This window comes from Scatophagus argus, chromosome 3 (genome assembly GCF_020382885.2).
Source record: "Scatophagus argus isolate fScaArg1 chromosome 3, fScaArg1.pri, whole genome shotgun sequence".
NCBI lineage: Eukaryota > Metazoa > Chordata > Actinopteri > Scatophagidae > Scatophagus > Scatophagus argus.
Window position 1 is genome coordinate 9,469,876 of NC_058495.1, and position 25,171 is coordinate 9,495,046.

At 38.9% G+C, this 25,171-nt stretch overlaps 2 protein-coding genes across 2 annotated transcripts; one reads left to right on the plus strand and one right to left on the minus strand.

The window, feature by feature from the left end:
• Positions 1-78: 78 nt before the first annotated feature.
• LOC124056149 (protein shisa-5-like) lies at positions 79-10,886 on the minus strand. Its single transcript, XM_046383290.1, has 5 exons — positions 10,729-10,886; positions 8,547-8,694; positions 7,979-8,106; positions 3,407-3,634; positions 79-2,765 (listed from the first exon to the last, which is right to left on the minus strand). The coding sequence occupies exons 1-5, from the start codon at positions 10,793-10,795 to the stop codon at positions 2,578-2,580; spliced, it is 759 nt and encodes a 252-aa protein (XP_046239246.1). The 5' UTR covers positions 10,796-10,886; the 3' UTR covers positions 79-2,577.
• A 4,354-nt stretch (positions 10,887-15,240) lies between these two features.
• alas1 (aminolevulinate, delta-, synthase 1) lies at positions 15,241-21,143 on the plus strand. Its single transcript, XM_046383289.1, has 11 exons — positions 15,241-15,414; positions 16,830-17,064; positions 17,223-17,405; positions 17,503-17,649; positions 17,875-18,094; positions 18,663-18,847; positions 18,942-19,121; positions 19,384-19,548; positions 20,087-20,355; positions 20,492-20,654; positions 20,802-21,143. The coding sequence occupies exons 2-11, from the start codon at positions 16,854-16,856 to the stop codon at positions 20,960-20,962; spliced, it is 1,884 nt and encodes a 627-aa protein (XP_046239245.1). The 5' UTR covers positions 15,241-15,414; positions 16,830-16,853; the 3' UTR covers positions 20,963-21,143.
• The last annotated feature ends 4,028 nt before the right edge of the window (positions 21,144-25,171 follow it).

Genomic DNA, 25,171 nt, shown 5'->3' on the forward strand with positions numbered 1-25,171 from the left:
TACATGCCTCTGATGTATGTAGTGTAAATGTGAAAGAAGTGTACTTCTGTGCTTAAAGTTCAATTACCAAGGTTGGGGAAAAACAGAAAATATATATTTTATTGTCCTCTGCAGAATAAGCGATGGATTTTTAACAAAATAAAAGTCATGCACATATATTCACAAAGTCACATCAATGTAAATTATTCCTGGAGGAGAAACACAGAAGGAACAAAAATAAATCTCTGCTGGTACATCTCTATACAAATGGCTTGATCCCACACATACAAATAAAAACACTCCAACCAAAGTCACATTGAAGAATCAACACTGGCCGAAGGACTGATATCAAAGGCAGAATACATTTAAAGGCAGATTTCAGACAAAAGGCAAACCTACCATGAAGTGCACAGATGTCAGAAACACCTGCACAATCCGTTTTGTAGATTACAAAGACACGTGAGGATATTAGGAACCTTCACTAGCAAACATGTCATTTCTCTCAAGTCAACTTGTGAAATAAAATAAGCCACACCATTATGTCTGGGAATCAGTCCTCAATACATCGACTGAAATAACCCAGTTGCAAACAGTATAAAAACTTCTCCAGTCATCCTTTGACCTGCATTTGATAATATTTGTTCTCTGATCTGCGAAATTTACTATTTGTATGGTTTTGCTCACAGCTAATCACCACATGTGTTAAGGTAACGTGATTGGCCCGCTATCGCAGCAGCTACAATCTATAGTCTGTGGTGTGATGAAGTGTGGAGCATCTGTGGGAGATGGTTTCATGTAACTAAATTCTTCCATTTACACATGACTAAAGTACAAAAAAGGGTATCAAATGAAGTACTCTGCTGGTATCTGTATCACTTTAAAGGTATGGTGACTGAACAAATTCTGAAACTTGTACCAGCAATACTCACACGTCATGAAACATTACGTATTGCGCTCTTTGACTATAAATAATGTCTCAACAAAGGAAGTTGAAAAGACAGGGATTTCAAACATTCTTTCTCAGTGTCTGGGTCATCACATGAGCTATGACTGTGTAAGTTTGCCATGATCACGAGAAAAAGGCCATTTCAGTAAAACTACCATCAAGTAAGGTCCATCAGAAAGCAGAAATAATGATTTTGCCATAGAAAACCACAAGTGACAAAGCAAAGCAAGGAGGGATTATTGGTTTAGTTCTGACAAAACAGCAGAAGAAGAAGAAGAACAACAACAACAGAATACTTACTCAAACCTGACTGCTCTGCTTGTGGAGTTTAATAAAAGCGAAAATGGTATCAGTTTCCAGAAAACAAAAACCCATTATTATTTGACAAGGTAAGTAACACAAATAATGAGTAAGAAAATGTTAAAGAATCAAAACATACACCATTTTGGATGTAAAAAAACAAACCTAAGTTTAAAAAGCTACACAATTAGTTGGCAGCAGTGTTGCAAAACAATATGGCTCATTGAAGTGTAGGTAAGCCTTTATATTGACAGTAAAGTACAAACAGATCACTCATGAATGACCAGAAAACAAGATTTGAAACTGCATGCTTTCACTTGCTGAAGTGACTAAGAAGGCACAGCTGTTTCTTGCATTTGGTATGTAATATTTGCATTTATTTCTGAACTTGACTCTGTGAATGTTTGGTTGACACTCTCCTTTGGTTATTTCTTTCAAAGCTGCCAATGCATTTCAGCTCAGTTACACATGCTGTAAGATGGGCAAATGAAAACAACCTGAGTGAAAAATTAAAAAAAAAATATTTTGTGTGAACTCTCAACTCTACATAAACACATAAAATTTAAACACTTAAAACTAATACTTAGCAAATTTGACTGTGTTAAGGCTTATTTCGTTGGAAGTGGCATGATGAATGTTCCCTTTTGTTGGAGGCTTTTTTTCACTGCATTACCCCCTGAATATCAGTAGTCAATTGACAATGACACAAATCCTTTCCATCATAAATCCTCTTGTGAGTAGTATTACACACATTGGACTTGTTCCCAAATAGCACAAGCAATAACTGCCTTCGAAAACACAAAACAGTCCAAAGCACTTTATCGGTCTGAAATAAACTGGCAGAAAGCAATTATGGCTGGGACCACTAATATTCATCCTCAGTTTGTCCACTGAGTCCGACTAGATTCATTGTAGGTGGTGACTTTAGAGGTCAGGCCGGTTTCACCAGGGTACAGTACAGGCAAAGACAAGGAGGGAGGTGCTGAGACATGTTCGGAAGGATGGAAAATGTCTAAGCTCATCTGCCTTTTAAAATAAGACTCAGTGGTTTTGTGTTTTAGTTACAAAGATGACTAAGATGAAGCCACGAAGAAATATTTTAAAAGAATGCAATTACACCACTTGTATATCATAAGTCCATGCAATACAACCAAAAAGATGAGTGAGTCGACATTTTCTCTTGGCAACTCTTGATCAGAACTGATACACTACAACAATGTGTTGCAACTTTCCCATATTTAACCACCAAAACACATCAACCTTCTTGATTCAGATTACACATTTCCAGTTCTGCCAAGGTTGAAAATGTTGCAGCACGTTTAAAGTGGCTGAGTGGGCGGCAATGTTGTCCATTATCCAGTCTTGGGTGGCGGTGGTGCAAAATATCCCGGGTTGTATGCTGGCTGGGCAAGGTAGTCTGTGTTTGCGGGTGGAGCATTGGGTTGTGGCTGCACAGGAGGCTGCAGAGGGTATGTTGGCTGCCCAGGGTTGAATGCAGCCTGGCTGTAAGGCATCGGGTTGGGAGGGTAGGCAGGACCGGCTGGATACAGAGAGGAAAGATGGAAAGAGGACAACAGGGCTGAAAATGCTTAGACAATAACACAAAGTCAGTTCTGTCAAAGTAATTATAACTGGTTCCTATTTTACAAAACCATGACCTAACTGTATGCCGACAGTCACCTTCTGTTAAATGGTGCTTTTCTATAGTATGCTGGAGGTTTATTAAAAAACAAACAAACAAAAAAAAAATACTATGTCATCATCCACTTTACTTAATAATAATGTAAATCCAAGAGGTAAATTCCTTCAGATTGCAAATTTGTCAGAACAGATTGTTCATTACCTACCACAACAGTAAGTTGTGCATGTTGGGAGCTTCAATTTGTTAGTTTAACTTGAATGTGCTTCATTTCACAAATGCAGAAGTTGTTGAATAAGACTTCTAATAGTAAATAGTTAATTTGCCTTCTTGTCTATGAATAATATTTTCCATTATCTATATTATCATGTAGTTTTCATTCACTGACAAAAATGTGAAACTTTCCTGCTTCCTGAAAGCTCTACTTTTCAACATCTACATTTTATTTTGGAGAACAAATTTTGTCATGGTGACCAGGGTTAAAATTAACCCTGGTAAGGTGGTCTGACAATCAGGCCTGTGACTAAAAAAAACACACTCACTGGCTTCCTGATATGTTGGTGGTGGTCCTGCTGTGAATGGTTGTCCTTGGTAGGGTGAGGTTTGCATGGGCTGGCCTCCATAACCCGGCTGCACTGGTACGGGCTGGTAGGGTGGATACTGGGCCCCCTGGTAGGGCTGTTGCTGTCCAGGTGTTCCAGCTGGGTGCTGTGGGTACTGCTGAGGAGCAGTGGTGACCACTGTTGTGTGTGTTGTGGTAGCTACCACAGCTGTAAGTAAATGCAACATAGAAACAAGATGAGAAATGCAGTTTGTATAAGCTAGGCAGTGGTGGTGGTGTATGTATGTGTGAAACCTGTAAAGGTAAGCCACGATGCATATTTATAACACAAAACGGAAAATTCAAACACTTTCCCCTAAAATGTCATATGGACCTGAATCAACTATTTAAATTGATTTTCAGCAGAAAAAAAAAATGGTTTAGGGGTTTAGTTACTCTTTAATGACATCACATTCTAAATACATAGACAGTACTGCAGCTTCCACTCTTCTGGGAAGGCTTTCCACAAAATGTTGGAGTGTTTCTGTGGGAATTTCTGCCCCCTTCAAGCAGTAGAGCATTTGTGAGTAAATGTCGTGGTATGCTGAAGCATTAACATTTCCCATCACCAGACACACAGGCCTAACCCAACCCCTGAAAAACAGCCCCATCCCAATAATTTTGTCTATATGTAGTGTGTGCATGCGTGTGTGTGTGTGTGACTACCCCACTATCTTTTTGTTTACCCCCCTAACAGAAAGACAGTCATCATGGCCACTTCCTGTAAATGACGTGGGATGGTCTTGAGTCTTTCCCCACTGTGGTTTTTGTGGAAGCAATGAGTCACACGGGGTGGAGCTCTGACATTCTTGGATGTGATCCCAACACGCAACAGTCTGAGTCAGGGAATGTTTGTATTTTAGCCTGCCGATGTCTTCCAGAGCTTAGTAGCTGCATGGCACAAGCTGAACAAGTCAGTAAAAAGACTAAACTGACAGGAAATGCAAGAGCGTGTCATTGTTAAAATGGTGTACATGCTAGAGTGTCAGCTTTAATGCACACACAATGTCTTCCTCCACGTGGGGAATTCATTTAGAGAAGCATGTCAGAGGGTGAACACAAAAAGATAAGTGATATCCAGTCCATGGAGAAATTAAGGTACACAAACTGGAGTTACATCCACCCGGTTATAATGGAGAGAGCAGAGGATGCAAGCTTGTCTCCGACTGCACAAAGCTTGTAAAAATAAGGCGTGGAAAAACATATGCCAAGGATTTCCCTGTTGACACACTTGGTGTTAGTAGTTTATAAACATATTCAGCTTCAGTATGAAAGAGAGCCTGAAGTAAAACATATTATCACCATTCTGACTGGCCTCCACGCAGCTTTCTATGGTTCTATGGTTTGTTTGCGACGTCGACCATGACACACAAAGGCACACTCATCTATTGCTCTTCAAAAAAACAAAAAAAAAAAACAAAAAACCTCCATATATGCACTAAATCTAATATAAAAATGTTATCAGAGACAAACAAAATTAAGTATGTTTCAGATCTGCTATAGGAGTAGAGTTTCCAATATCTGATAATTACTGTTTCTTTTTCCTGGATATACATGTTGAACTCCTGAACTCTGAACCTGACAAATTTATGTCGCTCCCATCATAGCGTCCAATGGATGTAATTCCTTTGCTTGTGTTCACATGAAATATGAAGCTTTTTTTTATAGCCCAATATTACACAAAGTCTCTTGAACTGTATTTGAGTGATTTGCAATTATTCGATTTAAAAGATGAGTGACACATGTCGCAGGGCTTTATGGTCTCCATGCTTTGTTTTTAAACACATAATATTTCACTGGAATTTCTCCCATTTGCACAGGACACTAAAATCTTCCACGACACATAAGCCGAAACCGGTGTTTTCTAATGAATACTCTTTGTAGGAATATGAGAAAGAAAAAAACTGATTTCAACTTTGCCTGAAGTCAAAATGTTGTCAGTTCCAACCTCAGTTCATATCTTAACATTAATTTAGTAAACACTCAAGATCAATGTGATCTTTTGTTGTATCTGACCAGTGTAACATCAACTACTGTACGATATAACATTTTCTTTATACATCTCTATGATCTCTGTCACAATCCCTTCGATCACCTGTCATATGAATGACAAACTGTTTCACTTTAAAACACTTTTTTTAAGCAGTTAACTTCATGTTAAACCATTTTCTCTTTACTTCTGTCACAGTGTAGTGCTGCTCCCATGACACATCTCAGACAGCAGTGCTATTTTCTAAATGTTTTTTGGTCCTGTGACACTACAACTGAGTCTGCTAAACTCTTTTTTTGTGTCTGCTAATTTTTGACAGCAAGACCTAAAATCTGCAGGGTGAAACTGCTTTTTTACTTTTTGGTAATGTTTATGGCAGCGATACATTAGGGAATTAATCAGAATCAGAATTCCTTTATTTATCCCCGAGGGGAAATTCATTTTTGACATTGCACTTGCAGTTTTCTCAACCAAGAAAAACTGTGAAAGATATAAAATAGGATAAAAAACAAGATAAGTATAAATTTGAAAATATAGGTATTTACATGTGTGAATATATACATTGTATATATAAAAGTATGTGTGTCCGTCACAGTGCAATGAAACTTTGGGAATAGCCAGGATCATTGCATTTTGTTAGAACAAGGATCTGAGCAACAGATGAAACTCTGCAAGACAAATCCAGCAAATCCAGTGTTTTCAAGGTCATAAAGCTGCTGCCAGCTTAAGATTTCTGACTAGTCACATTTAATGATGGGGGCTTTCACGCATGAAGACTGATTAAGTTTCATTCTGACGTCACACCTCAAAAACCTGAAAGTCTTAAAGGAAGGCATCTCAAAGTCAAAGAAGAAATTAATCTGGTTGTTTCTGGCATTGCTCTTTACACAGAATTTAACAAAAATATAGAATATCCCTCCATTAATAAATACAATCTGATTTATACCATTCCAATGAAGCTGTTATTCTTAAATCTGGAATTTGCATGCATAGAAAGCACAAGTTATCAAATTTATGCTCTCTATGGCCTTGACTTGTAAAACAACAGCATGAACTACGGTAGTATAAGTAAGTTTTGGATAACAGTAATTATCACTGGTGACTGTTCTGAGTCAGCAACCTGTGGTATACACTGCTCGTCGCAGAAAACCACCAAAAAGTCCCAGTCAGACCTTGAACACAATACAGAATAATGACAAACACAAATATCAAATGAGGAACTTCACAGCTTCACAGAGTTTACTTCACTAAATAAAATATCTCTATGTAAGCGCTTTAAGTGTCACATGTTTATTATCATTATCATTTGGGGAATGTTGAACCAGTTTGTGCTCTATGTCCCAGTGTCTGTGTTACTTAGACCAAGCCTATGCAGTAATTTTAGTCATGTGGTGGGTGAGCCGACAGTTCTGAGTGTACTGATGTTTCGCTTTGACATCTAGGCAAACACTCTAAACTCACTGATTTCTCTATTAAACCAAGCCACAAAAAATCTGACACTGCATATCATGTGGGTCGAGAAGCTATCAGCACAAGCAGAAGGGGTTGGTTGTTGGTTGTGTGCAGGAAACCAACACATGTGCAGCTCCACGTTGCAAAAGCAGCAGCACATGTCCACATGCTATCAGTATTGTATGTTACTTTCTGGTTTAACTAAGTGCCACCTGAATGAATTGTCTGTTATGGCCCTTGTATAAAATAGTTACTACTACTAATGCTGTTACCTGTCCACTGCTCAGAACTTGTTTCCCTATTTTCTTGGCTAGCTGATAAATCTATTGGTTTGTAAAATGCAAAAAATTCTGAAAATATTAATAACATTAACAATTACCAGAGCTCCAAATGACATATTTATATTTTGTACTGTCCTCACTGTACTAATACTTAAATGGTGTCTTAACCCGGGAGTCTTAAGTTTGGGACTGAGTAATGAAACCAGTCACGTCATGTTGAGCTTATGTGTACAATTTTTTTCAGGGTCAGGTTCACCTCATTCAGCAGAGCAAATGCAGCAATTGGTGACATGACAGTGTCATCCACACTGACAGTTTTGAGTTGTTTTGAGGTAAAATCAAGCACCAGAAATATAGAACTGAAATATATGATGTGTGGATGGTTACAGTTTTTTGTCAGGTGAGTCCACTAATTCTTGTCAGACAAAGAGGCAGCTAACTGATGACATCTCCATTCACAGGACTGAACCAATCTCTGCATCATCATAGTTTCAGAGTGAGTGTTATGTGCTAGACATAAAAACCATTAGCTCTAGGAAAAGTCATTAAGTTCTGATACTCTCTACGGTTGTTTTACACTTATTCGGTGGGTGTTGTGTCTAAGCCTTATAACAGAAGGGAAAACCCTGGATATGATAAAAACAGCATTAGGGATGTTCCTTGGATGCAATGGGAAAAAAGCTGAACTACCCCTTTAAGATCTATTTTGTAAGAATAATGCTGGACTGACACAAACTCTAAGGTAACCAAAAAACAAACAACAATAACAGCACTAATTGTTGCTACTTACGTCTTGGCTTGCAGCACATTTTGTACAGGCAGCAGCAGGGACAGACACAGCAGCAGATGAAGATGAGCACAACGACAACAAGGCTACCAATACCAAAGATCATGGGCAGCGGTGAAACGTCGTAAAAACTTAAAAAGAAACAAAGAAGGATTCAGGCAGGACAATATTCATATTTTTCATTATCTTCTAAAAACATTATTTGTCAAAATAGCCACCTCTTATGCAGTAATCACAATTGAAAACATAAATGCATCCATTTTCAACTATAACTACAGAATATTAGCCAGTTTGTAGAATCTCTTCCCTGTTTCCTTTGCTAATTAAATGACAAACATGCTGGTGGTCGTGCACAGGAAATCATTGCTTCCTGTTGCTCGACTTTTACATCACCACACAGGGGAACGCAACAACACATCTCTACTGTGATGACAGGGGCAAAAACAGAGACTCACAGCACAGTATTTCTGTCTCATCATCTGTAACACGAAAATTTAAATCTCACACTCAACTGTAGGAAAGGTTAGTTTATCATGTATTACAGAATAAAAGAAGAAAAAAAGCATTTTACCATTCATCTTGTTGATCCTCTGTAAAGCGATAGACACTATCCTGACAGCAGTATCTATTGTTGCAGTTACCACAGCAAAACCCTATCCAGCATTTCTGGGATGGGTGGTACACGGTGTCTGTGTAGGACTCACAGTCCCTACTTCCTGCTGTAACAGAACAAAGACAGAAACAGAGAGGAGGAAAGGTTAGCCTTGCTACCGCTGAAGACTGCAGTGGTAATTTCACTGTCAACAATGTGTACAACAGGAGAAAAATGCAGAAGGAGATTAATTAAACTCACACATGCCACTATAGGCATCACTGCTTTTAAGGAATTCATATTTTAGCTTTTTGGTCTAAGTATAGTAAAGAAGAAACAATTATGTGATGCAGATTTACCTCAGAGTTATCAAGGGAAGTCACGGTTAACAAACTCTGATTGTCTAACTTGGTATTAATCAGTAGTACAACGGTGAAAAACATGCCTTCAGTAACACTTCAGAAATGCTAATAACATTGCCTTCATTAAGCCTTCAACACAATGTTTTTGTCATACATTCTCTACTTTGTCTTCTATTTTGACTCTTCTTTATTTGTAATATGATTGAGATATGAGGTCCTTCATAAATTCATAAGAAAACATGTTTCCTGGGAGGAGTTTAAGAAATCATATCACTTCAGTTTGCATGGCTGGTTGAACCTCACCACATCACCGCTTGCAGTGCAGAATCTCTGCAGCGGATGACCTAATCAAATCATACTTCACAATCAGATTTGGCAATAAGGACATTCTCGTGACTTTAGCCCACAATCACCATTTTATCATTAGTCACCAAACTTAAAACAGACATTGCTGTGAATGGGGCATATTCACAAGCAATACAACAATAGGCTGATTTGAATTTAATTTCTTCTTACAAATTTGTGTCTTTTTTTACTGGCTTATTACCTCTCTCAACTACTTTAAATGCAATGACCCCAATACGATGACAAGTAAAGTAATCACAATATAAAAACAAGTAGGATTATTTATGTTATGTTTATATTTAAGTTATACACATCTCAGAAATTGACCTGATAACAAATACTTGAAATACTTGAATGAATATCTTATCTTAAACGTAGATGTCGCTAAAGTGGCATTGGGCTAACATGAAGATAACCTGTTAGGGGCACTTGACGGATGCAGCGTGAGTTTCCATGACAGCATAAGTCAGGTCAAAGTTATCGACCCTTCGTATTGCAGTTAGTTTGGGACGTTACACCCGATGTCGTGAAGATACTCCTGAAGTGACCCAGTTATAAACCAATTAACTCGTAGTACGGCCCTCAGAACCCTTGTATCTGAGTATCTGTATTCAAGGATTCAAGGATTCAAGGAAGCTTTATTGTCATACCAGCTCACATTTACATGTTTATAGTACGAAATTAGGACTCGGGACCCGGGAGCAATAAGTAGAATATAAAAAAATGAAATGAAAAGTTGAATAAAATAGAAATATAAGCTAAATAAAATAGAATATGTTAAATACAAATACAATAGAACAGAATAGAAAAGAATATCTATAGGCACTCAATTCTTACTAGCTGAAAGTAATGCTGTGTGATGCATCAAACAATTAACTGTGATGGTTAGTCGTTAATGTTAAACTTCACTTTCACTGTCTCGCGTTACACGGACAGGTCTTTCCACCTCTTTGTCCACCCTTTCGTAACAACGACAGTATTTGAGCTATAGTTATTTGTCTTCACAAATACTAGAATCGACAATGGATTTTTTTGTGGAAAGACAGATTATTCAAAGTTATTTCTACTGTAAGTGATGAGACTGCATTGGAAAATTACAACAGAGAAATGCTAAAGGAAAACAAAGCATCGACAACGAAAAGCTAGCGTTAATTTGTAGTCCCTTGACGTTAAATTTGTCGGTGTGTGTCTTTTGGTTTGCCTTGTCGACCACGGTGGACGTTGAAATGACAAAATGTTAGCTTGGTTAACTTAGCTGTGTAAAATAAATTAGTTAAAACAGAGTCAACAGAGCGAACGTCATTGGCATCGCCCACGAAATTGGACAGACTCGCGCCTCTGTTAATTTGCAAGCTAGCTAACTCAACCTGAACTAAAGAGAAAATACGCAGTAAGCTCGAGAACGTAAGAAAAAAGTAAGGAAACAACGATTTAAGATTGAAAATCAATCTTACCGAAAACGCAGGGAGTCAGGGTCACACATAAAACCAACACAACAACACTGAGCAGGCCCGACGCCATGGCTACTTCAAGATTCCCGGATTCAGGCAGAAGCAGGACTTTCGTCCAGAAGAGACAGCAGATCTGAGCCGATCGGCAACTGCGCAGATCGTCTACAAACACAGTTGTATCACTCAGTCGCAGTTCCGCCCATCACCCCGTCATGTTTTTTCTCTTCCCCTTTTTTTTTAAATAGAAGCGTTATAATAAGCATTTTGTCCATAGAGTAACCGAAGATGCCCAGGCCTTTCCATTCTGTGCAAAGTGTAGTCACTACACTGAGTAAAAGTAACTAGGTACCAGTAAGTATTGACTCCAGTCATGTAGCCTTCTTCAGTACGATTTTGACGTATTTTCACCTTACTTGAGTATTTATAGTTTATGTTACTTTATGCTTCTGCTCCACTGGCTACATTTCAGCAATGAATGTAGAGCTCTTAAGTCCTCTACATTTATTTGATAGCTATATATTTTCCAGATTTATATTAATAATACTGTGACCAATCAACAATCAGACTGTGATGTATCATTATATTGCATCTTTTGCACGACTGCATTTGTCTGATAGCTATAATAACCAATTATTTTGTAGATTCAGAATTCACATAAATGTTCAGTTCATCAGTTTCCCATTCAGTTTATAAAATATAATGTGGCCATGTTGCAGTCACAACATTAATTAATCAAATATTATCAAACAGAATATTACATTTTGAAAGGGGCCATTCTACCAAATCCTGCCGTTCCCTTTTCTAAGTATTTTGTTAATATGACATTTGGTTGATTAGGCATTTATTTAGGACAATGCACCACATTAGCACAAGATTAGCTGAACTAATAAATGTTTAAAACCGTCATGCAGTGTTAGTTTTCGTTATGTTTTGTCTTTTGGTTTTTTTGGCCCACGTGTCATGTTTCATGTTTGTCTTGTCGTGTGTTTCCATGTGTTATGTTCCAGGTTTTTGTCATGTCCTGTTTTAGTTTGAAAGTGTCACTTCCCCTGTGTGTCTGTTTCATGTAGCTTTGCTTTGGTTATCCTGATTGCCTTCTCCTCCCTAATGTGTTTCACCTGTCTATTGTTATGTTGTCTATTTAGTCCTCGTCTTCCCTGTCACTCTTTGTAGGACTGTTGCTTCTGTCTTCATGTTTCCATGTCTTTATGCCAGGAATTGATTCATGTTTTGTCACCACAGTTTTTGATCCCTTGCCACAGTAAGTGTGAGATTCTGAGTTTTTTGTATTAATTAAAGATATTATTATCTCGGACTCCTGCCTGCCTCCTCTGTGAGTCTCTGCGTCGGCGATGCCGCACTTTGTGATAAAAACTATATTTTAACACTGGGCTTCTCCGCAAGATGGGGCCTCAAAATTATATAAAAATGCAGGTGTCTATGGGACAGTCATCCAGTTTGCACAGCGACGTTAGCCCAGCCCTTTGCTAAGGTGAAGTCTCTTCAAATTGCGGGTTTTATCTAAAAATCAGTTCAAAACATGACGTATGATGTATTCGGCTTATTGGAAGTAATTATGCTCATCACGTGCTTAAACAGTTGACTGATTATGAGAAATTGCCAATAATCTTACTGTCGACTAAGTGATCAGTTTGAGCGGGGGAAAGAAAAGCAATTTCTTCTGATTATCAGACAAGAGCAGGTGGCACTGTGCAGTGAGGTTTGAGATAACATAAAATGGTGAGAGTAAGACATCTTAGTTTTCTTACACACAGGACACGCCCACCATATCTGTCTTTCCAGTAGGCGCTGTGAGTTGCACTCACTGACATACGTAGTGGGTCACCAGTCTGCAAATTATAGGTGGAGCAGAAGGGCATCCAGTACCTGATGACAGGCTGGTGGATTAGTGTTTGAGAGAACAAACTTCTACCTGAACAGTCATTTCCATTTCAGACAACTGTGCTTCATTTGAATGGTGATTATTGTGCTTGATCTCCGATGGCTCCTGGTGACAACTTTCTGTTTCACCAACTCGGCTATTTATATATCCCTGCATTCAAAATATTCTTTGATTAAAAGTAGTATTATGGACAGGTAAAAGTACCCAGTATGGTGCATAATACATCCTGTCCTATTTACATTTATTTGGTTTTGGTGGTGGAGATAATTTAAACAATTTTATTAAACATTTATTATATATAAATATTTATTAAATACTTAAGTAAAGTGCAAGTAACACAAACGTGTCCTTAAATACAAGATACAATGTAGGTTTATTTGTCACAAACACAATCATACGCGGTACAATGTGCAGTGAAATTTATGTCCCTGCTACCAAAAAATAGGTAAGTAAAAATTAAAAATTAAATATTGTAAAATAGAAACCTTACTAAAAATAAAATGTGAGAATGTGCCGTATTTACATGTGCAGTATTTACATGTAGTGCATGTAGTGCAGGTGGGAGTAGGATTGTCCAGATTAACTCTCACTGTTGAGCAGACGGATGGCCTGGGGGAAGAAGCTTTTCCTGATCCTCTCCGTGTTGGTTCTCAGGCAGCGGAACCGACGGCCTGATGGGAGCAACAGGGAGAAGAGTGAGTGTCCGGGGTGATGTGGCTGCCTGAGGATCTTCTCAGCTCTCGACCTGCATCGTTTGATGTAAATGTCCTGCAGGTCGGGTAAAGTCGTTCTGATTGTCCGCTCAGCTGAGCGGACTAAGGGCCCTAAGGGCAGAGAGATCCTGCTTTGTGCAGCTGCCCATCAATGTGGTGATGCTCCCACTCTAGATGCTCTCAGTAGTGCAGGTGTAAAAGTTCCTGAGCACCTTGAGGGGGAGCCTTTACATGAGTAAATGTACATACTGTAGTTACATTCCAACATTACTCTTTGGTTGTAAAACTTTATGTAGAGGCAGAGATACAAGGTTTGCAAAGAGCAGGGCGAGCCAGACATGTAATACAGCAAGTAGACAAACCCATAAAATAACAAAGTGATGAACTGTCACTCTGCTCTAAGAACAAAGACTTTTCGGATTTTGCCTGCCTCTACTGTAGAAAGTCATGTAGAAATGAAATCGGTACATCTAAATGACAAATATTGTATACATTTTTCTTAGACATACTTGAGTCTAGAATTTCATCCAGTGTGGTTTCAACACACACACACACACACACACACATTTGTCCCAAAAAGACCAATAATAATAATAAAAAAAGAAAAACAATTAACCCTGTATGTATCGATTAATGTAATGATTGCTAAAAATGTATGTAAGTATGGTGAATTTATAGATTATTGTTTTGTTGAAAATATAAGCATAAATGCAACTTTTTCCTCAATTATAGACGCATCATTCTGTGGCCTAAAGAGATCTGCAGAGGACAGGAAAGTACCATGTTAGTCCATGCTGAACAGGTTTTTTACTTTACTGGGTTTAAAGACACAGATTGGGATATCATAGAAATGTGCAACCAAAGTTGTATGCTTCTTTATCTCAGAGTACAATTTGGAAGCAGTCTTTGTGCAATGTGTGAAACTGTAGTTTTCTCATTTTTACGTTTTTTTAATTTGAATTCTGAGACTTGGAGTTACTTAGCAAATGTCAAAACATTTCAACCCACTGTTTGTTGAGCATGTATTTTCCTAGTGCATTTGTGACAGTATCCTGAGATAAAAGTATTATGTTTTATTGTACAAACAAACGTGTGTTGTTTGACTTTTACAGTCTAGGGTATTTATTTATTTTTGGTTATTACACCTTTATGTTTTATTATTACAAGAATTTCCCTTCAGGGATAAATAAAGGAATTCTGATTCTGATATTTTTCCCAACATTTATATCAATGAGGGTAGATCATAGACTTTAATAAAACCATATCAACGAAAACTTAGCATTATTCATGAAGGTAACACTGGTAGGTGAACATAATAAACTTGCAACAGTCTTTATGCTATTGTTTACATTTTTGAGGTGGAAATTTTACATTTTGTTGCTCCATTTCTCCAACACATGGATTTTCCATATTCAATGTCTCTTTTTCAACAGCAGAGGTCACACGTGCACAAGAAATCTCTCCAATCCACCGCATCAACTAAAACAATAAACTGAGCTGAAGTTAATCCTCATGACATGTATTTCCAGTATCCACTCAAAACCTCAGTTTTGTATCAAAGTTGGCTTGCAACAGTTTGAGACGCCACTTTTGGCATAAAGTTGACAGACATGCATTAACTTTGTGAAATTCACAGTAACCTTGTGAATTTCAAGTCCCAGGTCGCATTGAGGATTATGTTGGCAATGAACCTACATTGGTTTATTTACGATACGTAACACAAGGCCAAAATATATAAAGTATATATATAAGTTCAACCATCTACAGGAAAAATACCATATGTGGTATAATCACATGAGTGACTCACACGAGATTGACTGAAATGAAATGACCTTTGGAATCTCGCGAGACTTGCAGTCGGTCTCGGCCACACGATGAGCTCTTATAAGCCCTTGCCCGTTCTCGTCCTTTTCGTTCGTCCTCAGTGCAGGATAACGAAGCAGTCATCTCCGGCTTCTTTAAAAAACGAGCAATTCGTTGAGAGTATCATAGTAGAGTAGCTTCACTGCTACAATCCTGTCCACTACACGACTGACAAGAAGATTACAACATCAAGTTTGAAGTTTCTAGGAGGTAAGTTTCTTATTTTATCGTCAATATCATTCCCACTTCTGGTCGTAGATCCTTAGCTAATGTTAGCTAGCTAACATTCTGCTCTGTCAAAGGTGATAAAGTTAAGAATCAGCCGTCCATTTATAAGCTTTTCCCGTAGCGCTGTAATCCTAACCGGTTCTTTTAATATTAGTGTTACAGACAGATACATCGTAACTCCTGTTCTGTAATGTTTAATAACCAGCAAATGCTTTGCTTTCGGTCCTCATGTAACGTTACACGTAACACCACTTCACCGGCACATTAGCGCTTACATACGACTTAATGTGCCAACAATTGTCAGGCTTTTACTGTTAATTGCAGTAGCTAAAGGCTTGTGTCAGTATTGTTTATAACTTGTTGGTAAAAGTGTACGTTGTAAGCGAGGACACCGGAATTTCAAATCAATTTACAAACTGTGACGGCGTACTGTTTTCCCATTTAACACTAGCGGAGATTTTGCTTAACTGGCAAAGACTCACGAGTTGGTTATTAGAGAATCGACAAGAAGTGTATTTAAAATAATCAAAACAAGCTTTGAAAGTAGCTTATTAGCTCTTACTTATAAATGACAGTAGTTTTACCTACTGGTACGCGTTTTTTCTGACTCTTATCTCTTCTCCGTTAACTTCAAGAGGAGAGTTTGGAAGTGACCGCTGTCGAGGAATGTGTAAATCTGACCTCAGCTCGGGGGAGGGAATAACACAGGGATTGACGTAACCCAAATTTTGGTTTTTACGCAATACTATTACTACTACTATTATTTTCCAGTTTATTTCTAACGTGTTTATTACTATGTCATGATCAGAGTCCTGTCGCAATAATCCCAGTACTTTGACAAGAGGGTCAGTGACACAAACTTAAAATGAAACCTAATATTTACAAACATGATAATGATTCAGGAAGGTACTGTCGAAGCCTTTTCAGTGTATGCGAGAGCTGGATATTGTGACTTAGAGTCTGGAAACTGAGCAAACCTCGTCTACCTGTTTAAAGACGTTTATCTCTGTTATTTAAAATAGATTACAGTTTGCTTAGACAATTCAACCCCCCCTCCTTTCTTGCAGTGTAATAAGACATTTGCTCTACACTAAAAAAATATTTAAAAACCCAACCTTTTTCCTCTGTGATCAGTAATACAAGCAGTAATACACTCACAGTAGTTTATATTGAAGTACTTCTAAGAGCTGTCTTGCTGTTCAGAAAGAAAAAAACCATTTATATGTGTAAATGACACTGAAACCATTTGAATGAACTGATGGAATTTCAGATAAAAAAAAAATAAAGTACTTTGTGTTGTGGGGTGCACTGTGCCTTTAGGTAAACACCCTTGCAAAACAGATTTTTCTGGACTGCCACGGTGCAAGTTTCAATTAAGTTTCTTCTGTCTCCTTTAGACCTCTGGACAATCACTGCCGACCATGGATGTGTTGTTGCGTCGCTGTCCTTTTCTGGCTCGTGTGCCCCAGGCCTTCCTCCAGCAGACCAGAAAGTCTCTGGTGGCATACGCCCAGCAGTGCCCCATCATGATGGAGCTGGCCTCTAAACCCATGGCTCCTTCAATGGCACGGGCCCTCTGCTCTTCTTCGTCCTCTTCCCAGAAAACTGAGAATCCCATGTCTGCCAGTGGAGGTAAGGGTTGGTTTTTACCTTGCTACCATTGTAGATACATTAAATGAAGTGATATATTCTGGTTAATGTAGTAATTGATTGAATTATTATTGTGTGTGATATAATTTGTAGGTTTGCGAGTGGTGATATAAATTCTAAAACCTCTTTCCCTTTTATAGGCCCCAAACAGCAAGGGGAGCCCAAACTGCCTGCTGGCCACCCTGTGCCACCCTCAGGCCAGGTAGTGGCCTCCAAATGCCCTTTCCTGGCTGCTGAGATGGGCCAGAAGCACAGCAGTGTGGTCCGCCAGGTTGGCATTGAGTTCGAAGAGGATGTCGAGGAAATCCGCACTGTCCAGAAAGGTAAGAGTTGTTTGACTTAGGTTAGATTGATTAGACTGCTTTCTTTTGTTGCATCATCTTGTAATATCTTCTTTTTGTCCTTTCATGTCCTTTTTAGAAGTGTCCCCTGGCCAGTTGAAGAAGCCGTCCTTGACCAGTACCATTAAGGAAAGCGGAGATGAGGAAACTAATCTGATAAAGACCCTTCTGAAACAACGACCTAAAAGGGTCTCCCACTTGTTGCAGGACAACTTAACAGGAAGTAGTAAGTTCTACTTGTGTGTTCTGACAACTTTCTCAAATGTTATCGACATGCAACTTTCATACTAGTTTAAATGGAACAGCTGTTCAATCACGAGTTAATAATTTTAAGTCAGTGTGTTCTGTTTTTTGAGGAAGGTGGGCTGAGACTTTCATCAGGTTAGGCATTGCTTCATTCATCACAGCGCAAGCCACATTAAGCAAGCTTCATCTTCCCCCTCTGTTTCAGTGTCCAGCTTCCATTACGATGACTTCCTTGAGAAGAAGATAGTAGAGAAGAAGAGTGACCACACATACCGTGTGTTTAAGACGGTGAATCGTCTGGCCAGCGAATTTCCCATGGCCGATGACTTCACTGGTTCCCTAGAAGAAAAGAGGGAGGTGTCCGTTTGGTGTAGCAATGACTACCTGGGCATGAGTCGACACCCACGAGTCATGCAATCCATTATGTGAGTACTGAAGGAGTTGTTTGTCTTAGTTTAGTGTAGGCAAAAAAAAACACTTGATACAGTTTTTTGCATCAAGATGTGTTTACATGTTGTAAGACAAACATTTTCTTGGCTGGCCATGTTTCCTGTTGATGATTTAGTTCAGAGTGAGAGAAACTGAGAAAAGATGAGACACAACACACAATAATTGAACACAACCTGAAACTCACAAGGGATCTTGTCCATTGTTTATGCTTGTCTAGAGTGTTAGTTGGTCTTAGTTTACACCGAAACCTCAGTGGGGCCCACTGAGATGGGGTGTTTTCTTCTTTTCCTTTTAGCTTGTTTGAGCCTGCCCTGCTCTTTTGTTCCCTGTGCATCAACAACACTTTGAAGTAAATGTCTTTTACAACTAAGCAACATGACAGCTTAATTATTTACATTTTCCCATGTATTTTAGTTTTAACCCCACCTAAACTTACTGCTGTACATAAGTAAGTGTACCAGTGCTTTTGCTGTCTAGCTTAAAAAAAAACAGATGGATAAATATGTTTTTTGTTTGTTTGTTTTTCTTGTCCTCTGTTTCCAGGGATACTTTACGAAAGCATGGCTCAGGGGCCGGAGGCACCAGGAACATCTCTGGGACCAGTAAATTCCATGTGGAATTGGAACAAGAGCTGGCTGACCTTCACAACAAGGACGCTGCGCTGCTCTTCACCTCCTGCTTTGTTGCCAATGACTCCACCCTCTTCACCCTTGCCAAGATGCTACCTGGTATACAATTCATGCATTAAATTCAATCACTTTGATGCAAATTCTGCTTGGAACAGCTCTTAATCTCACTTCCTCTTTTTCTTAACTATTTCAGGTTGTGAGATTTACTCTGACGCGGGCAACCATGCCTCTATGATTCAAGGTATCAGGAATAGTGGTGCTAAGAAATTCATTTTCCGGCACAATGATGTGAGCCATCTCCGAGAGCTTCTACAGAAGGGAGACCCCACAAAACCAAAGATTGTTGCCTTTGAGACCGTTCATTCCATGGATGGTTAGTTTGGGATTATCCCATTAATTTTTTTCAGCACTTATAAATTGCACTTATTTTTGTTAAGGTTGTTCGTTAATTGTCATGGAAATGTTTGGAATCCGTGCATTGGCAAGAACATCATTGCCAAATGCCAACTACAAATTGGCTTGCACAAGAAGCAGCATTTGAAAATGTAGTTATTGAACAGTTGTTCAGCAAAGGAAATGTTATTTATAGATGTTGCTAATAAACCTTTCTTTCTATCCACTTTTCTGTAACACAGGTGCCGTGTGTCCACTGGAAGAGATGTGCGATACGGCCCACGAGTTTGGTGCCATCACCTTCGTTGACGAGGTTCACGCAGTCGGCCTGTATGGCGCTAAAGGAGGTGGCATTGGAGACAGGGATGGTGTCATGCACAAGATGGATATCATCTCAGGAACACTAGGTCAGTATATAATCTCAACTAAAGCAAACTGCTCTTATTCTGCTTGGTATTTTGACCCGTAAATGACTGTTTATATATGAATAGCTGGCTGTGTCAGTATGCTTCTGTTTCAGTTTATAATTTACTATTCTTTTCTATTTTCTATTCTTTACTTTTCATTTATATATTTTAATGAAACCACTGCAGCCAGTGGGAACCTCGTAGCTCTGTTTTGTTCTCAGGATCAGGCCTCGTTTCTGTCACCTGATATGACAGAGGGTTTACAGAAGCTGAAGCAGCTCTGTTGTTGCTAGGAGACTGTGGGCTCTTGTAGTGCTCTTATTGAATTACTCCCTGTGTCTGTTTGTGACTGTCAAGCTGAAGGGGCAATTATTTCGAACTCAGAGCTCTGCAGCCCCTGTACCCCTGCAGCTTGCCTTTCGGAATAATCTAGTTTGTGAGATTACAATGGGAGTATTTTGCATTAGACTGGTATTTTGAAGAGATTTTTTGCTTAAAGGATGCAAATTAACCATCCACGTGTCATGTCCTCTTCCAGGCAAGGCCTTTGGCTGTGTGGGCGGCTACATCGCTAGTACTGCTGCCCTGGTGGACACGGTGCGTTCCTACGCTGCTGGTTTCATCTTCACAACCTCTCTGCCACCAATGCTGTTAGCCGGAGCCAAGCAGTCCATCCAGGTTCTTAAAGGAGAAGAGGGCCGTGCACTGAGGCGTAAACACCAGCGCAACGTCAAGCTGCTCAGACAAATGCTGATGGACTCTGGGCTGCCCGTAGTGCACTGCCCCAGCCACATCATCCCAGTTCGGGTAATGTATTATTTTATTTTTGAACTATTTACATGAAGCATGATATACCCAGCCCCATTACTATTAATAACACACTAAATAGTCCTTAGTCCATCTTCGCACTTCTGATGGCTGTGCATGTTTGGGATATTTCCAGGTGTCAAACGCGGAGAAAAACACAGAGGTGTGTGACATCATGATGAGTCGTCACAACATTTATGTGCAGGCCATCAACTATCCCACCGTTGCTAGGGGAGAAGAGCTTCTGCGCATCGCCCCAACACCTCACCACACCCCTGAGATGATGAAATACTTTGTTGGTAAGAAGATCTAATCGCCTTGTTAGTAGTATAGTACGCATTCAGTTAAAGTGTAGGTTCTCTCTGGAGGTGAAACTTAACCCTCATTTATATTTGATATTTAATAAAAGTTAACTCTTAACCACGCTCTCTGTTTTCCCTCTACAGAGAGGCTGGTGCACACATGGAAGGAGGTGGGCCTGGAGCTGAAGCCCCACTCCTCAGCAGAGTGTACCTTCTGCCAGCAGCCACTGCACTTTGAGGTGATGAGCGAGCGAGAAAAGTCTTACTTCAATGGCCTCAGCCACCCCATCTCAGCCCGCGCATAACACTACTCACTACTGCTGGCTCGAGACGGAACATATACTCCCAATACCCATTCCTCTGTCACTGTTCTAGAAAGTATTCTTTATTCTTTATCTTTGATAAGCCCTCTTACACATATTTAAAATATTCTATGTTCAGATGTTCTATGTCCTCAAAATAAAATCTAAAAATGGAAGAAAAGTTTGTGTTTGTCTGGGTTTTCTTTCTTGAGTATTGTATCTCTTAAGTTTTAAGATTTAAATCTTAAAACTATGAATAAGGGGGGGTGCATATTTCCATGTGAGAATAAACTTTGACTGCATTTAGTCAGGGATGTTCCATACAATGTAAGAATAAAACTGTTGTATAAAACGGCTATACTGTGATGCTGTAACAGACCAAACTATATTCACTGAAAGACCTAGTTTAGTGGTACCATATTATTTTGCTGTTACAAGAAGGCAGTGACATTTAGTTCTTCTGTCTCTCAGGTGCTTGTTGAGTGCTATTGAAATGCTACAGAAATGGGTCACAACAATTGGTCTCGATCAGTAAAGGCTACTGCTGACTGAGTAACCTAATTATTCTGATCCACTGGCCTACTTGTGCTTGTGAGAAATAGAGGACACTGAAAAAGATCAGTAGTGATAAACACCTGGGAGAGACAATACTAGTACTATAATTTGTGACAAAAGCAGTGAGTTCATTTGATATTCGGTTTGCTGAAACTAACTAACCAAATGGGGCACTTCATTCAAAGTGTCCCGTTTGAGCAAATGAATATTCAATACATTAAGTCTTTCTTTTTACAGGGTTATTTAGTAAATCCAGCGTAGTTGGATTTAAGTGACACTGAAATGTGACCAGATATACAAATATATAAAATTTGAACTGACATTTGCAGTGTAACTCAGAACCACACACTGAAAGAGGTCACAATGATCTTAACACATGCTCAAGATCATAAGCCTCAGACTAGATTGCATCTACCACAGATGGCTCATGTTTTGTCATGTTCACTCTGGTCACAGTTATGACAGAAAACCACTTCAGCCTCATGTACACAGACTGGATCTTTGGATTTATCTGGGTCACTCTTATATCACTTATTTAATCAAAATGACTTAAAACCTGAGGGGTAAATGTAAAGATCCGTGGCTCCAATCACTGTTTTGCATAGACGGTTTAGTAACAGTTGCTCAAGTACGCAGGTGTTGTAAAAGCCGCTGTTGCCTCATAAGCAACAGGACTACTCTAAAAATGGAAGTGAGAGGGAAATATTTTAGCTTTTTAACGAACTGGTGTTGTGACTGCTTTGTGTAGATACTTCCACTTTTAGTTCGCTTCACTCCACATATGACCCACACATACAGTACATCACACACAACATATTTATGCTGAATTTTTAGCACTATATCAATAATGTCACGTCTCAACAATGTCCGAGGTTAAGAAGACTTTACACAAGTGCAATGTTTTAAAAGATATTTGCTATTTGCATCATTGAAGTCTTGTTTGAAGGAAAAAAATGAAAGAAATGTAAAAAATTAAGTTCACTCTTGGATACCCCTGTGGTTGGCTCAATATGCAAGAAAATATAATTAAGTGACCTTCCAGTCTAGAAAATGTGAAGCAGGGCCATATAGGCTGCCATATAGCCTGTAAAATCAGTTGACCTCTAGGTGCCTTTAAATTGTTAAATAGTTAATAGTTCCCTGTATTTTTATTAGGGAGGTGTAGTAGTTAAATTACATAATTAAATAATTTTAACCTCAACCAGGATTTGGAGTGCACCACTGTTTGTGCCCTTTTTTACCGTCTACCTAAGTCTGAAGACATGCTGTGAGCTGAAGTGGTTTTCTGGGAAAATAAGTTTCAAGGAGAGTTTATCTGGGGTTAAGAGGAGAGAGATGGTCTTTCTAATGGAAATCAGCTCATTAGGCTAACAAAATATTCCATTCAGGCATTTTGTTGCTGTGAGAGTTTGCAATGAGAGTTTGTAGTGCAGTCAGATGCACAAGCATGATTTTAAATTGAGGAGTAGAAGTAACATCATTAATACGAATACTAGATGAAAAAACATAGTAAAAACAAAACATGTGAAGGGTAAATATGGCCGTGAAAGAAAGATGAATGTTTCTTAAATTTAAGACTGTATTATAACAAATAGCACATTACGATTCTTATATTTATTTGGATGAAAAGCTACCAAGCAAAACTGTAAAAAGTAACATAGGTCATAATGCAGCTTTAAGGTTCTGGCAAATTGACTCTTCAGCTGTTTTCATACCCTCAGCTACGTGACTCCTTTCACTCCTCCTGCACACACACAAACACACACACGCACAAAGTCATTCCATCACTTCTGGGGACATTACATAGACTTCCATTATTTTCCTGGATGCTTAACCACCACCTAACTATAACAATAAACATTACTTATCCAAATCCTTACCATAACCTAACCCTAGCCTTAAGCTAATCTTAAAGCAATCCTTTACTCTAATATTTGATGATTTACATTGTGAGGACTTTTTGTCCCCATAAGTGAGGCGGGTCCTCACAATGTGACTGTGGAAACAGATTTTTATCCCCACAACAAGAGCAATGCACGTTCACACACACACACACACACACACACACACACGGACACATGGACACACAGACACAAATAAACCTACATATACAAATGCCCGTATTTCAAGGTTTTAGTTATGACTTGCGTTCTTCAACTATTCTCAAACTCAGTGAAACTCCACCAACAGCAAAAATCTATGTTTTAACACATTTTGCATATTTATATGCTATCATAAAAACTAGTAAGCTAACATAACAATGAGGCAATGTGACATTTCACCATTGTCTTCCAGTTAGAGTGGTTTACAACCCCTTCCAGGATTGGCGTCACTTTTCCTTACAATTTACTCTATATTCCTCAGCTCCACAGCACTGAGGTGGAAAGTTTATGACCACCATCAACATGTTCAGATGAATGCCGGATGTCTGGACATGTCTGCAGATGATTGCCAGGGATGGATCAGGGACACAAAAAGATTATGATGCCTGTTTGAAAATATTTAATAGATAAAAACTTGTACCTCTTCTGTACCTTCATAGGAGATCTTGGTACAGCATACATACACGCATGGGCTGAAATACCAATTGCTGAAAGTAGCATTACTTTTGCTCTACTTTACACACTGAATGTCCCACATCATACAGAATTATGAATAATCATACCACCAGTGAGGAGGCAAAAGACTTCGGATATCGCTGTGTGTCAAAGTTATTTTTCAACAGGAGTGTCGGAAACTTCCACAAGGTGTGTGCATGCGTGTGAGTGTGCGTGTGCGTGTGTGCATGACGTGTAAGGAAGAGAACTGCTTGCTTGTTTGCTTTGCAAATGGTCTCCCTGACTCCACTGAGTACCTGCATGTACTGTACTTCACCTTTACCCACCATGACTATTGATTCCTGCATGACTGCCAAAGGGTCGCTGTCAGACAAATGCAAGGAGAAAATGAAACCTTTAACAGGCTCACAGTGGGGGTTAAAAGAGTCAAATACTTCTCACATCGAATCATTCAGCTTAACTGCGTGGTAATTTTGGAAATCCCGCAATAGGAAACCGAACAGCCATTCACCCAACACATAATGAAAATATTCAGGATCTGTTAACAAGCACAGTCAATTCAGTTGCTCCAGGTTTGGGTGGTTCTGTATAATTCTTTTGACAACAGTGAACAAATTGTACTTATGTTCAAAGTTAGCTTAGAAAAATAGGTCCCCCGGGTACTTTGCTCCTGTGAAACTTTCCATTGAGTGTTTGTAGTGCAGTCAGACATGAGAACTGATGATTTTAAATTCAGAAGTAGAAGGTACATCATTAACATGACTACTTCAGAAAAGAAAAGGTAATTCCACTGACCAAACTGCTTGTGGCACACTAGGAAGTAAAAATGAGTATGAAAGAAACACAAAAACTTAAGAAGTGGTAAAGTCTATTTTCTAAGTTCAGAAAAAGTATGTATGGTAGTTATTAGCGCGAGACAAATAATTTTTTTAATCCCGTTTGAATTAATTACAACATAAGGTATTTGTCAAACAAAGAGAAAATGTTTCATCCCAAGAAGGTCGTAGTTTGTAATAGCATCTGATGCCAGTTTACACCATCTTGCAGTCAAAAAGACGCAGATGAATATAGCTAACAAATCAAACAAAAAGCTTATTTT